Consider the following 12,260-nt stretch of genomic DNA (forward strand, 5'->3'; position numbering starts at 1 on the left):
AAAATTAAAAAAAAATCCAACAACTTGGAAGTCTGTAAGGGCACCTTCTCTGACTGACAAAATTTCATTCAGGACTGTGACTGACCCAATGAAAAGACTTAGTGTTTAGTATCTGATTTGACTTTATGAGCCACCCTGGGAAAATTGATGATAAATGCACATTACTCATTACAGCTTTTTTGGAGCTAGAAGTATAGAAGAACAGTACTTTTTTTTTTCTCTTTTTTTCTTTTTTTTTCTTTTCTGTACAATAGGATCACTTCAAAATATTCCTGCAGTGGGTAATAGGGAGAAGCCCTGTACATTCTTATCTTCAAGGCTTGAGGAAAAGGTGATGTTATCATTTGTTATAAAATGGACTTATAAAAGATGCATACTAATATAAACAAAGCTGAGGAGGAATCTGTCAATAACTTGCTATTTTGCTGTAACACCAGAAAAAACGAGTACGTTTTTCTTGGAAATTTAATATCAGCTGACATCTTGTGACCTCTTGATCAATATAGGGTTGTTTTGCTTTCTTAGCACATTGTACTACAGCCTTTGGAATGTTCAGACTTGTTCATATGTCCCTAATTAAGGCAACCAGATCAGAAGTCTCCATCTAAAGGTTTAATAAATAAGTATAGTGTGTATATAATGGATATATCAGCTTGAAGATTTATAATTGAAACATTATGTAGGACTCTGCAGACAGATAATAATTTTTTTTTATTATTTCCTTTGGAATGAAATTCAAGATCATTTAAAAGGTTTTTAAGACCTCTCCAAGCATAATATAGTCATGTGATCTTTGGCTCAGTAAAGCTTTGAGTAAATGAAGTACTACATTATAATTTGCATGCTTAGTCACAACAGCAAAATAATGTCAAGAAAAGTGTAACATGCTTAACTTTCAGGCAATGTGTTTTTCAAAGTGTGTTATTGTGTGGTTTTAATGTTGGCTGGTCTGACTGAATGACACAGTTTTGACCACTGTAGAAATTATATTTGAGACCGCATACCAAACACATTAGGTAAAAATGTAGTCCAGAATTTACAGTCCTGTATCTTGTATTAAAAGTTTTATACAAATGTCTTTCAGCTGTATTTGCTATGAAAGTATGGCTATTCAGCTTTATCTTTTGTGGAAAAAAAGGCTGCTGTTCAGTGTTTTGTATTGTCACTGAAGCCCTAACTAATTTTAATATTTCTCATCCAGTGTGAGTAGTTTTCTCTCTGTGGCTTTATGGGCTTAATTTTCATTCTCTATTTTTCTTTAGGCACTTGTAAGGACAAAGATAAACCTTCAAGCTTCTCTGTCCTTGAGACTTTGAGTTGTACCTTGACAGCTTACCAGAACAAGCTGGAAGATACGTCTAATGAGGTAACACTCGCACTGTTTGGCTCTATATGTATTGCCTTCAGCCTGCAGCAGTACATACGCTTTGCTTGTAACAAAGGTCAGAAGAGAGGGAATGTTGAGCTGACAGCTTCACATATACAAAAAGAAATAGCCTCTGTCACTACTATTTCTCTAAGCTTGCCCTGCGGTAAAGTTTCACTTATATTTGGGGGGACGGGGAAAAGAGTTTTTTTTTTCCCACTTTTTTTTTTTTTTAATCTGTTGGGCTTACTATTTTCAATAATCATTCATGGAAATAGGTCTTCCATATCTAGGATTTCAGTTAAAAGAAGACAAGATGTAAGAGTTTGGGCAGTGTATATTACAGTACTCCTAAATACCACTTAAGACTCAGCAGTCATTGGTATCAGATTTGCAAATATACATTCCCTTGTATATTTAAAACGTGGCATAATTTTCTGAGATGAGCGTGTTTATGATGAAGTCTCTATTTTTTGATGGCGTTTTGCAGTCTTTTCAAGTAAAATAGTACCTTGACAGTACTTTCCTTAAGATACCTAAGATGGCAATTGATACATTTCAATTTTGGGAGTTCTACCCTTGAAAAAAAAGTGCTTTTCATGCAGTTCTACTGACCTTTTATTTTACTGTCTGAAAAGTCACAATCTTGCATTTATTTTCTCATTTGTATTGCTAATGTGATTAAATTAATCCTCTTGGGTTTAAATGTTTTATGAATTTTTAGCTTTAAAGGCTGTAGAGAGAGGTTAACTACACTTTGTTAAAGTTTTTCTGTACAAAATTTTAATTAGCTTATCTTTGGATAAAATTGGCAAATACGGAAGAGCAAGGTGTAGTGAGACTGTAAAAATGCCAGTAATGTTTTTTCATTTTTAGGTTTTGTCTTTTGTTTTGACGAATGCATAGTCTAGCTAGGCATTCGCAATATTAAAAAAAAAAAAAAGTATATCAGCTTTGCCCGTCTTACAGGAAAAAGCATGGTCTCCTGGAAGACCTTTGAGTTTGTTCAGTGGGCGCAAAAATAAGTGACCATGGAAACAATTATACTTTTGTAAACAGCAAGCACTGTTAGGTCTCTCCCAGTGAGATAAGAGAGCCGACGTGTATAGTCATTATGAAACTCTTCTGAGACCCAAGTCTGGAAGCTGCAGAGTAACTAGGAACATATTACCCACAGCGAATTGTTATTTGGGAGGAGGAGTGTCACGTGGTGTGCAGCACAGTTGAAAAGTCGACTCAGCAGGCTTTGGCTTAGTGATGTGCTTTGTTGTGAAACCGTGCCAGAGACAGCAGTGGGGAGACCAAGGGGGTGGCTGCTAAGAAAGCAAAGAGGGTATTCTGACAGAAAGAAGAATGAACTGTCAAGGAAAATAAATCGCAAGCAGAGCAGGACCAACTGATGACCTGCCACAAGACTTCCCAGTAGGACTGCATGTGACTGACCCTGAAGTTGTCATACAGAGCCAGAGATCACTGAGCACCTTCATGGTGCACAGAAAGGGCAGTGCTCTGTCCTTCTTGATTACCCTGTCCCCAAAGATAACACTGCTTTTGTTTTTTTGTATATTAGATATGTATAGTAGTAAAACTGTTTGTAATAATACAATAAAACTCAAAGGGACTATGAAGGGCACTGTGCAATAAAAATAGGATGTTTTAATACACAGCAGTAATGGTTTAGTTTTGAGTAATTATGTAGTGGTTATTTTTGTAGTGAGATTTCCAACAAGAACACACATACTGATGGAATTATTAATATACATGTACACCTGTGTGGGTATGTGAAATATGCTGGTAAACTTGTAATTTGTCACCTTTAATTTACTGTGTTAATGACTAGATTAAATTATATAGTTTGTTTGTGTGACTGAAAGTTGTATGTGTGTTTTGTTTTTGATGGAGAATAAGTTTTTGACTTTATGTGCAGAATGTGCAGACGCTCTACTGCAGACGCTAGAATATGCTTGGGGAGAGAGAAACGGCTACTAAACGTAAAAAGACTGGAAATATTCCAGTTGCAGTCTGCAATTTACCATAATTATTTCTGAGGGTTCTGCCAGGTCTCCTGATCTGAAATTGAACAACAAAAAAAAAAATTCAGAGTAATTTGTAAATTTTGTAAATGGGATATTTTACTTCGGAGCTGTTTCTGAATGCTCAGGTGTGAGCAGTAGCCTTCAAAGTAGTACATATCTATTCGATGGTTTACTTCAGACGAATGTGTTACTAACCTTATCATCAGGTAACCAACAACAAAGGTTATAGTGATGTATTATCTTTTTTTTCTGAAAGTGAAGCTAGTACACCTAGTGGTCATTATGGACCACTAAGGTGGTTGCTTCTAAAACCTAAAAAGTTGACAAGTCAACACGTCTCTCTTGGGATCATTCCTGCTGCTTCTTGGTATCTGACTGCTGTGCAGCACTCAGTAAAAAGCAAGAGACTATTCTCTTAGCTGGACACTTTGTGCAAAAGGCCAGTGACTTTGCAAGCCTGTTTTCTCAAACCACTCCCTGAATCATAATCTGAATTTATTACATTTCAAACACACTTCTAAGTCCTTGTTTTTGTCAGATATTTTGAGAGTTGATGGGAAAGTTAATGATGGGCTCAATTTGGGATTTTAGCCACTGCTATTTATCATAAATCACTATAAAAGAGTTTTTAGTGCTTTTTTTTTTTTTAATAGCACATTATTTAGATTGTGGAGAGTATAAATGTTGTCAAAGGAATTGAATTGAAAACAAATTTATTATATAAAATTCTTTGTTTATATTCAAGTGATTATATAGCTCTTCCGTAAGAGCCATTTTGACCTCCATGTTTTTCACAGCTTGGGAAAATGAAGGCTTTGTGTGAAAAGATGACAAAAGAACTTGAGATATCCAAAGAGAAAATGTATGCTTTAAGTCAAGACCTTAAGGTATGGTTTCATGAACTTAACATCAAATTTGAAAGTTCTGCAAAAAGTATCCATCTGGATGTAAGTTATCTTTACATCAAATCTGAATAAGTCTCTGAATCATTGTATTCTGTTGAGCAGACTAGTTACCCTGCAAGGTTCTGTGAAGTCATGCTATGTCATTCTGGTTACCACCTGAGTCTACATAACTGAGCATTTCAATGATTGCACTTCTGGAATAATTTGAAATCTGTTTTTCAATTTTAAAGTATTGTTTTATATTGAGATGACTTTCAGTAGTTTTTTAACTAACTGTATCTACTTTTCTCAAGAAAACTAAAAATTATGAAAACTTTACCTCTGTTCATGTGAAAGGAGATGTTATTAAAGATGTCCATTCTTAGTTTTTGTTTATCAAAACAGACAATATATGTATGAAGCATCAGGTATACCAGTAAGATATACCTGGGAACTGGTAAATACACTTCAGAAACCTTTCTGAGTAAAGAGCTTTTTTTTTGTTTGTTTATTTGTTTTGTTTTGTTTTTGCTAACATACCACTTTTGTAACATCCTGTCTGGTTACGTCAGTGGCCAAGGGAGTGAGGAAGTCCTGAGGTCATGGTTAAACTTAATGTTCCTACTGGCAGTGTATTGTATTACTGCCAAAATAGAATGTCTCTACTCCCAGTGTTTCTCAGATTGTTTTGCAGGGGATATACTGCTTCATCACTTCAATTTAGTCAGAGATATTTCTGCAACATTTATTAAATCTTCGTATTCATTTATACTTGAACATCATATCTTTTCATCTGAGCTGAACTTTCTTTATTAACTAGTTTATGTTCAGGACACTTATGGTTTCTGCTTCTGTTACGAGGTCTTTTTAAAGCTTAGGTGCTTTATTTTTTGCAGACCCCATTGAAACAGATATGTGTACTCTTCAAGCAAAAAATGCGTTTTCTGCACACAGATGGTGCTGCTTTTTATGTAGTACATACAAAGTGATTGTGTATGCACACAATCACTTTAAATCTTCAGTGATAAAATTTAATAAATGATTGAAAACTAGTTCCAGCCTAAAAACATTTGTTAGAAACTTACTGGTGCTTTAATATTGTAATATTTTCATTAAGAAGAAGAAAAGTTATTGTCTAATGAGTTGGAAGCGTATTTCCTATTATATTTCCCATATAAGCAGCTATGGTTGTATGAAAAAGAAACAAGCTTTCGTTTTAACCTTTAACAAACGTTAGCAGTTCTGGAAGTCCAGTGCTTGTAGGAAGGGTAAGCATGTGTATGTCAGCAATCTTTTGTCTTACAAGGGATAGTTTAATAAATTCTTTGTTTATCATGTGAGATTTGGTATTGGTAACATGATCTTTATGGCCATTTCTGATGATTAATTTCTTTTCATGGTCAAACCTCCAAAGGGAGTCCTCAAATTATTATTTTTTTCCATGCAGATAAAGAATATAGTGGTTCACAGTAGCTCTGTTGTCCACCAATCTGGCTGTAATGGATCAAAGATTTACTAATGAAAATAATGTATCTTTTCACTGTCTCAAAGACTAATTCACTCTGCAGAGGATAACTTGCATTCATGACTTCTGAATTCTCATTTGGGGAGATAAACTGGATTTTGAATTCAAAAAGAAAAGTCATTGTACCATGGAGTTTTTAACTTTCTGAGATGGATTTCTGATGCGGTCTAGTTCTAAGCTGTGGAAAAGGACTATTGTCAGTGTTGAGAATCTATTATTGGCAAGATGTAGTCAGATTAGCCTGGAGTCTTCTGAATACGTGGCAATGTGAATGTTTACTTGCTCAGATGCAGAGCTCTGGAGTAAGGTACCAACCTTTCTGTTATGTGTCTCTGTTCTACAGGAAGCACAAGATAACTTGGCTGGTGCCAATAAGGAGTTAAGTCATCTGCATACTAAGTGTGCAGACAAAGAGATTTTAATAGGAGCTTTAAAAATGGAGCTACAGAATGTACAGCAGTGCTGGGAGGAGGAGAAAGTATGTGCCACAGAATCTGAAAATGAAATCCAGAAGCTTACCAGGGCTTACCAGAAGGATATGGAGGTATTACCAGAGACAAGATGACTGTCAAAAAGAGTCTTTATTTAATCTCTACTTTGTACATTTACATACATCAGATGGTTACCTTTAGACTTAGCAGATTTATCCCCAAAATATGATTTTAAGATATGTATTTTAAAAAATGTATTTAATATCTACAAGATCTCAGGATATATGGCTTCTGCTTCCATCTGCGTTGGAACTAATATCTTAACTCTTCCAGTATTTTGAGTTTTTGAACAACTGAAATTATTTAAACAGATATGCTCAATGAACATTTTTTCTTTCAAACTGAAAGTTAACAGGAATATTCTGCGGTTGGAACCTACAACAGTATCATCTTCACATGTTGTTAATTACTGATTCACATAGCAATTGATAGATAGCAAATGTGGAATTGAGGTAATTTTGCATGCCTGACAAACAATCTAAAAATTCTTATTTGTGACCTTTTAGCTCATTGTGGTGTGCTGTAAGTGGGAATTACTTCAAAAAAATCTTATCTCAGAACTGTTCTCTCTCTCTCTCTTTGTATTTGTTTACAGATGTTAATTTTGTTGCTTTATTATTTCCTCCCAGTAAAGTAGTTCTGTATTAGCAATAGCAGTGATTTTCTTTATCATTGTTGTTGTGCATATTGAGCTCATTACTTCCACAAATTTAAATCTGGTTGCCAACTGAGTAAAAAGGGAACATTCTTTCCACCTCTCTAGCAGTCTGGTATTTAAATAGTGTCCACATGAAGCAGCTGGAATTGTTATACACACATCAGATAATGATTAAAGTGAAGGAAACTAGAAGCCTGGTTATATTGTAAAGTCAGCATGTCTACAGCACTGTGGTTGCGTTCAACATGTGTGAATTGATTTGGGGTCTTGGGATCCCTTATTTTCATGCCAAATGGATAATTATCATCCTTGGTTTATCACAGCTCAAGCAAAAATGCTATGATGGTGGCACACTGCATTTTCCTTGGGGAAATAGAAGATCTGCCAAAAATGAAGTTAAAACAAACTGAACTACTCTCTTTTTTTTTTTTTTTTAAGTTAAAATACCATTAAATAATTGTGAGAAAATGCACCTAAGTGCAATGGAAAGGTCTCAGGAAGACCATAGTTCCTCAGCTTAGTCATCCGCAATTTCTTGATTTAAAGCTTCACTGGGGCCCCTGGCAAACAGTGAGAACCTTTCCACCGGTTTATTGACTTTGAATAAAGGCTCCGTTTCTGGCGGTTATTGAGGTACAGCTTTCTGTTGTTTTCGTAATGAAAGCTACTAAGTTGCATATCTGTACTAGAAGGATGAAGTCTGAAATTTCCTTTGCATACTATTGTTGCTAAAGATTATGTACAATTTGCATCAATTTATTATACCACTGACTAAAGTCACTGTAAATGAACGAGATGCGGTTCATGAAATTTAGCTGATGAAGCCATAAGCCTGTTTTGTCTAGCTATTTGGTTATATATATTCCATGCAAAAGAAATTTTTGAAGGAATTTAAAGTGTCAGTTGTTGGATCAGTGGTTTGTGCTGCCAAGCCAGTCAGGCTCTTTTGCGTGTGCTATGCAGATACTGGAGGTGGGTACAGTTTGAATGTACCTGAAAGTGTTAACATGAATAATTAAATTGCATTTACTAATAGCACTGAAAATTGTATCTGTATAAGGTAGTGGTTATGAGCACTGCAGGATCAGACTTTCTGTATTTATATGCTATGTATAACCAGACAAGTTTTGTAAAAATTGTATTCTTACTCTGGCTTTAATATATTTGACTGCAAATATTAGCAGTATTGCTTTTCAAAAGATTGACAATGAGCTTGGTGACTTTTTTTTTTTTCTCCTCAGTTGTGTGCAGCTCATATTACTGCAGGTGTGATGCACCTCTTTAGATTCTAACACTGTTCATATATAACAGTTACATTTTCTTTTGTCTCAGGAGAAGCTAACCTTCCTCCATGGCTTGTACCAGCGGTTGGTAGCTGGCTGTGTGCTTATAAAACAACCAGAAGGCATCCTAGATAGATTCTCTTGGTCTGAGCTTTGTGCAGTCTTGCAGGAGAATGTTGATGCCCTGATCTTAGACCTCAACAGGGCTAATGAGAAGGTAAGTGTCCTTAGGCACCAGCTACCTCTATTAAATTCAGTGACATTTGTCCACATCACAGTATCATTAAAAAGGACTGACATTCATCTTATTTCAAAAAGAATTTGGACGTTAATAATTCAATACCATTAATTATGGCTTGTCTACAACTCAGTTTGATGCCATTGCTGTGGGCATGTAAATGTGACTGAAGTCTGTATGAAGTCTCTAAGCTCCGCTTTCTGTGCAGGACATGCTAATAGTACTAGCCAATATTAGCCACAGGGACCTAATTAAAAGAAAATAAATTAATCTTACTGATGAAGCAATTCAAAGAACTTAGTCATTTACACTAATAAAGCAAGTCTTTATTTTAGCATAAAACAGAAACAAAATGCACTTGCTTCAGGAACATCATCTTTAAATTATGTGTTTAAGATTCAGATATAATATTTGAAAAAAATGCCAATGTATTTTTTGTTTAATTATGATTTATTGATTATAATATTTGTATTCAGAAATACTGTAGAAAATAGTTATTTTTATAAATCATGTCAACATATGTTAATATTTATTCCAGAGAGAAACTGTACTTTTCTGAGTGATCTTAATGTTAATAAACTTCCATGGCCCTTCTCCCCAGAAATCCCTACGTTTTTAGGAAGAAGAGACTGAGACTGGTTCCGCTGACTAACATATACCACTCTTTAATTTCATTCAGTTCATGTTCTGACTCCATTGATTGGGTCAGTCCTGTGCTGACATGTACTACTAGAATGATTCCAGATCTTGGCTGCCATGACGTTTTGTTATTGAGCATGGAAGGGAAAAGCTCTTTCAGAACTTTCTCATCTGATGGAATTGTAACCACTTTTCTTGCTTGTGTAAGGGACAGGGTTAGTTACAGTGAATCATTTTGATTCCTTCCATCATTTAGTAAAAAACTTCAGCAGTCAATCAAAATTACTAAAGAGGGATAGTTTAGAATAAATTCTGGATTATACAGAAAGACAACATTTCTATTTTCATTTCAATGCAGAGGAGGAAGGAGAATGGAAGGGAGGAGATGGGAATGAACATTGTTGGCAGTGTTTTCGTGTGTATGTGCGCCTAACTCTTTCTTACAGTTTAATTTAGTATGGTTATTGAGATTGATTGTGAGGTTTCTAGGGCTCTTGTCATGTACTTGCCAGTGTTTCACAGATTTGGGGCAGTGTTGTTACCTGTGGTGTACCCACTTCTTGAAAACAAAGTTTTTCTCCCACATTTTGATGTGATGTATTTGGAGGGTATATTGCTGATACTCTTTCACAACAAAGTGCATGTACATGTATTTAGAAATTGTTGCTAGCTTAATTCATTCCTCCATTTGGTTTGCATGGGAGCTGCAAAGTTAAATCACAGAGTGAATCACTTCATGTTCATTGAAATTGCATTATAAACTGATGAGCTTATTTTGAGAAAAACATTCTGTACACTAAAGCTTCTTGCAATTGTTTTCATACTCAATAATATGTGGAATGTCTTGGCTTTCCAGTCAAACAAAAAGTAAAATTAAGGACTGTTTTTTCATTATTACTTTAAGTTCTTGCAGACTGCTAAAGGACTGGTATACTTGGATTACTAATTTAGCATTGTAAGATTTAATGCGCTTCTTTCAAAATGAGTAAGGGATGTCTAGTTAAGGTTCAGAAGGCAACAGTTATATTCAAGGGGGTATAGAGATTAACAAACAGAAAATAGAGAAAAGCCATTATTCCAGCATGTGTCTTGCAAGATTCAAGAAAACAATCTGTCATGAAAGGCTTTTTACTTTTAATAAATAAGTTGAAGAAATTGAAATTTAGATTTTATGCTGGGGAAGACTGTAATTAAATTAATATGTACAGCTAAAGTCCAAAAGTGTATCGGGAGATAAAAAAAATGCTGTTTAAATGCTTGTCACGCAGATATCTCACCTAGAATATGTTTATAAGAACAAGTACGATACTATGAAGGAGCTTCAACAAAGCCAGGAAGAAGCTTTTAGCAAAATGGCCAAACAGATGAAAGCACAGGAAAGCTCTTGGCAGAAACAAAAAAAGTATCTGGAACAGCAGTACTCAGGTCTCCTTGGGGAAGTTCATGCAAGGGCACAGGTATGGTGCTGTGAACTTCTGAATTTCTTTTCCTTGTAAATATTTAACGGACTATTTCAGTAGTTTGAGCTCCTAAGCAATTTCAGGTTGTTTGGGAATTTTACAGTCACAGAATGGTTGATGTTGGAAGGGACCTTTAGTATCTCTTCAAAATAAAATTTAAAAAATCACCACTACTAAAACAACTGTGCTAGTATTGAATTCACTTAGGATAGGAAACAAGTGACTGCCTGTTAAAATGTTCCAGAAATTAAGTGCTTAATGTCGTCCAGCAGTTGCTAATGTATATATTTTGAGAATGCTAAAGCTTTAAGATTGAAATCGCTTATTTAGGAATTATGTAGTTCAGCAGTTAGTTTTTAGTGTCATGCTTTGCAAAGACTTTGTAGAATAACAGTAGTTTGGTGTCATCTGGGGATGAATTTAAGTGTATGCGTTCTGACCCTGAGAACTAATTAGAAGTTACAGTGGTAGATTTCAGCAGTGTTAAAGGACTTTTTCTACAAATACGTTGGTGAGCAATGGTTCAAATGTGTAAAGCTGTCATCAGTCATTGTTAGGAAAGTTATTAACCATCTAAAATTTTTACTGTTACTCTACAAGTGCAATTCATTGTCTTTACAATCACAGCCCTTTAGAGATGTTTCAGTTAAAATTGTTGTGAAATACAAGAAATAAGATATGACTTGCTATTTGTGACTACCATCTGAAACATGCTTTGTCAGATGAAGACTGCTTTTGTCTCTGATTTTAAGCTTGAAAGTCTGCTCTCTGAAAACCGTATTTATGAAGTATTCTTTAGGCAAAGCAGTTTATTGTGATTTTTTGGAAATGGGCTAAAATCTTAAATGTTTTCTGCTCAAGATTTACAGTTCACATTGGATATTGGCAACGCTGAAAACATCCCCATGAGTGCCCATAAGAGGCATCCAGACTCATAGTGACTTCCTCCAGCATGCTGTACTTTCATGTTATGAGATCATTATCAACAAAAAGAATGATGAAATAAGGAAGATTAATTTTGAAATTGACCTTTCCTTTTAAAAAGATGTAGTGGGGTTATGCAGTTTAGATTTCTGTCTGCTATGGGTACTGTGTGAAACAAAGGTCTGTGTAAACTCTTTCGGACTGTAATGTGTTGTGGAGAATTTGTTCTGTGTAATACTATACCTTGCTTTGGGCTGGTGCTGAATATGCCATTCTGCTCAACTGTAGCTGGCACGTGCATGCACTGAAAATATCACTCTCTGTTGCAGGCTGTGCATTAGGCATGTCTTCTGGAAAAGACTTTTTACATCAACATGTTGTAAAAGACTACTAGCTTTCTAAAAGGGAAGTGCTTTCCCGTATAAATACCTGGGCATGTTTTCTGAAACAAGTTATGTAGGATTACAAGCTGATAGCGGTTGAAACTAAGCAGTGCAGCATCTGTATACACTTTGAACTTCAAACAGGAGTTCATTCAACAAAACCTGGTTTCATCCTTGTTGTTTCTCACGTTCCAGGTTGTCTGCCTTAGCATTTAGTGTCAATCTTGGAAGAAGGCAGTCTCATTTCCCCTGGATTTCTACCTTATGACTGACATTGAACCTACAAATACCAGATTAAGCTTTTACCTTTCTGAGGTCCATAGGCTCCATGGATGTCTGCTATTAGGGCTGTTCTAATCCTGACTGCTTGTTT

General features: G+C 35.3%; 1 protein-coding gene across 12 annotated transcripts in view; it reads left to right on the forward strand.

Annotated features, from left to right (window-relative positions):
• Positions 1 to 12,260, forward strand: part of CCDC171 (coiled-coil domain containing 171) — a 178,287-nt gene that overhangs the window by 61,073 nt on the left and 104,954 nt on the right. For 9 of the 12 annotated variants that reach the window (XM_066987705.1, XM_066987696.1, XM_066987695.1 and 6 more), the window contains 5 exons: positions 1,263 to 1,366; positions 4,200 to 4,349; positions 6,155 to 6,355; positions 8,293 to 8,460; positions 10,389 to 10,577. In XM_066987705.1, coding sequence (XP_066843806.1) covers positions 1,263 to 1,366; positions 4,200 to 4,349; positions 6,155 to 6,355; positions 8,293 to 8,460; positions 10,389 to 10,577 — 812 coding nt within the window. The remainder of the gene's footprint in view (positions 1 to 1,262; positions 1,367 to 4,199; positions 4,350 to 6,154; positions 6,356 to 8,292; positions 8,461 to 10,388; positions 10,578 to 12,260) is intronic. The other 3 variants (XM_066987697.1, XM_066987700.1, XM_066987701.1) reach the window with 2 other exon arrangements.

Source organism: Anser cygnoides, chromosome Z, assembly GCF_040182565.1.
Source record: "Anser cygnoides isolate HZ-2024a breed goose chromosome Z, Taihu_goose_T2T_genome, whole genome shotgun sequence".
NCBI lineage: Eukaryota > Metazoa > Chordata > Aves > Anseriformes > Anatidae > Anser > Anser cygnoides.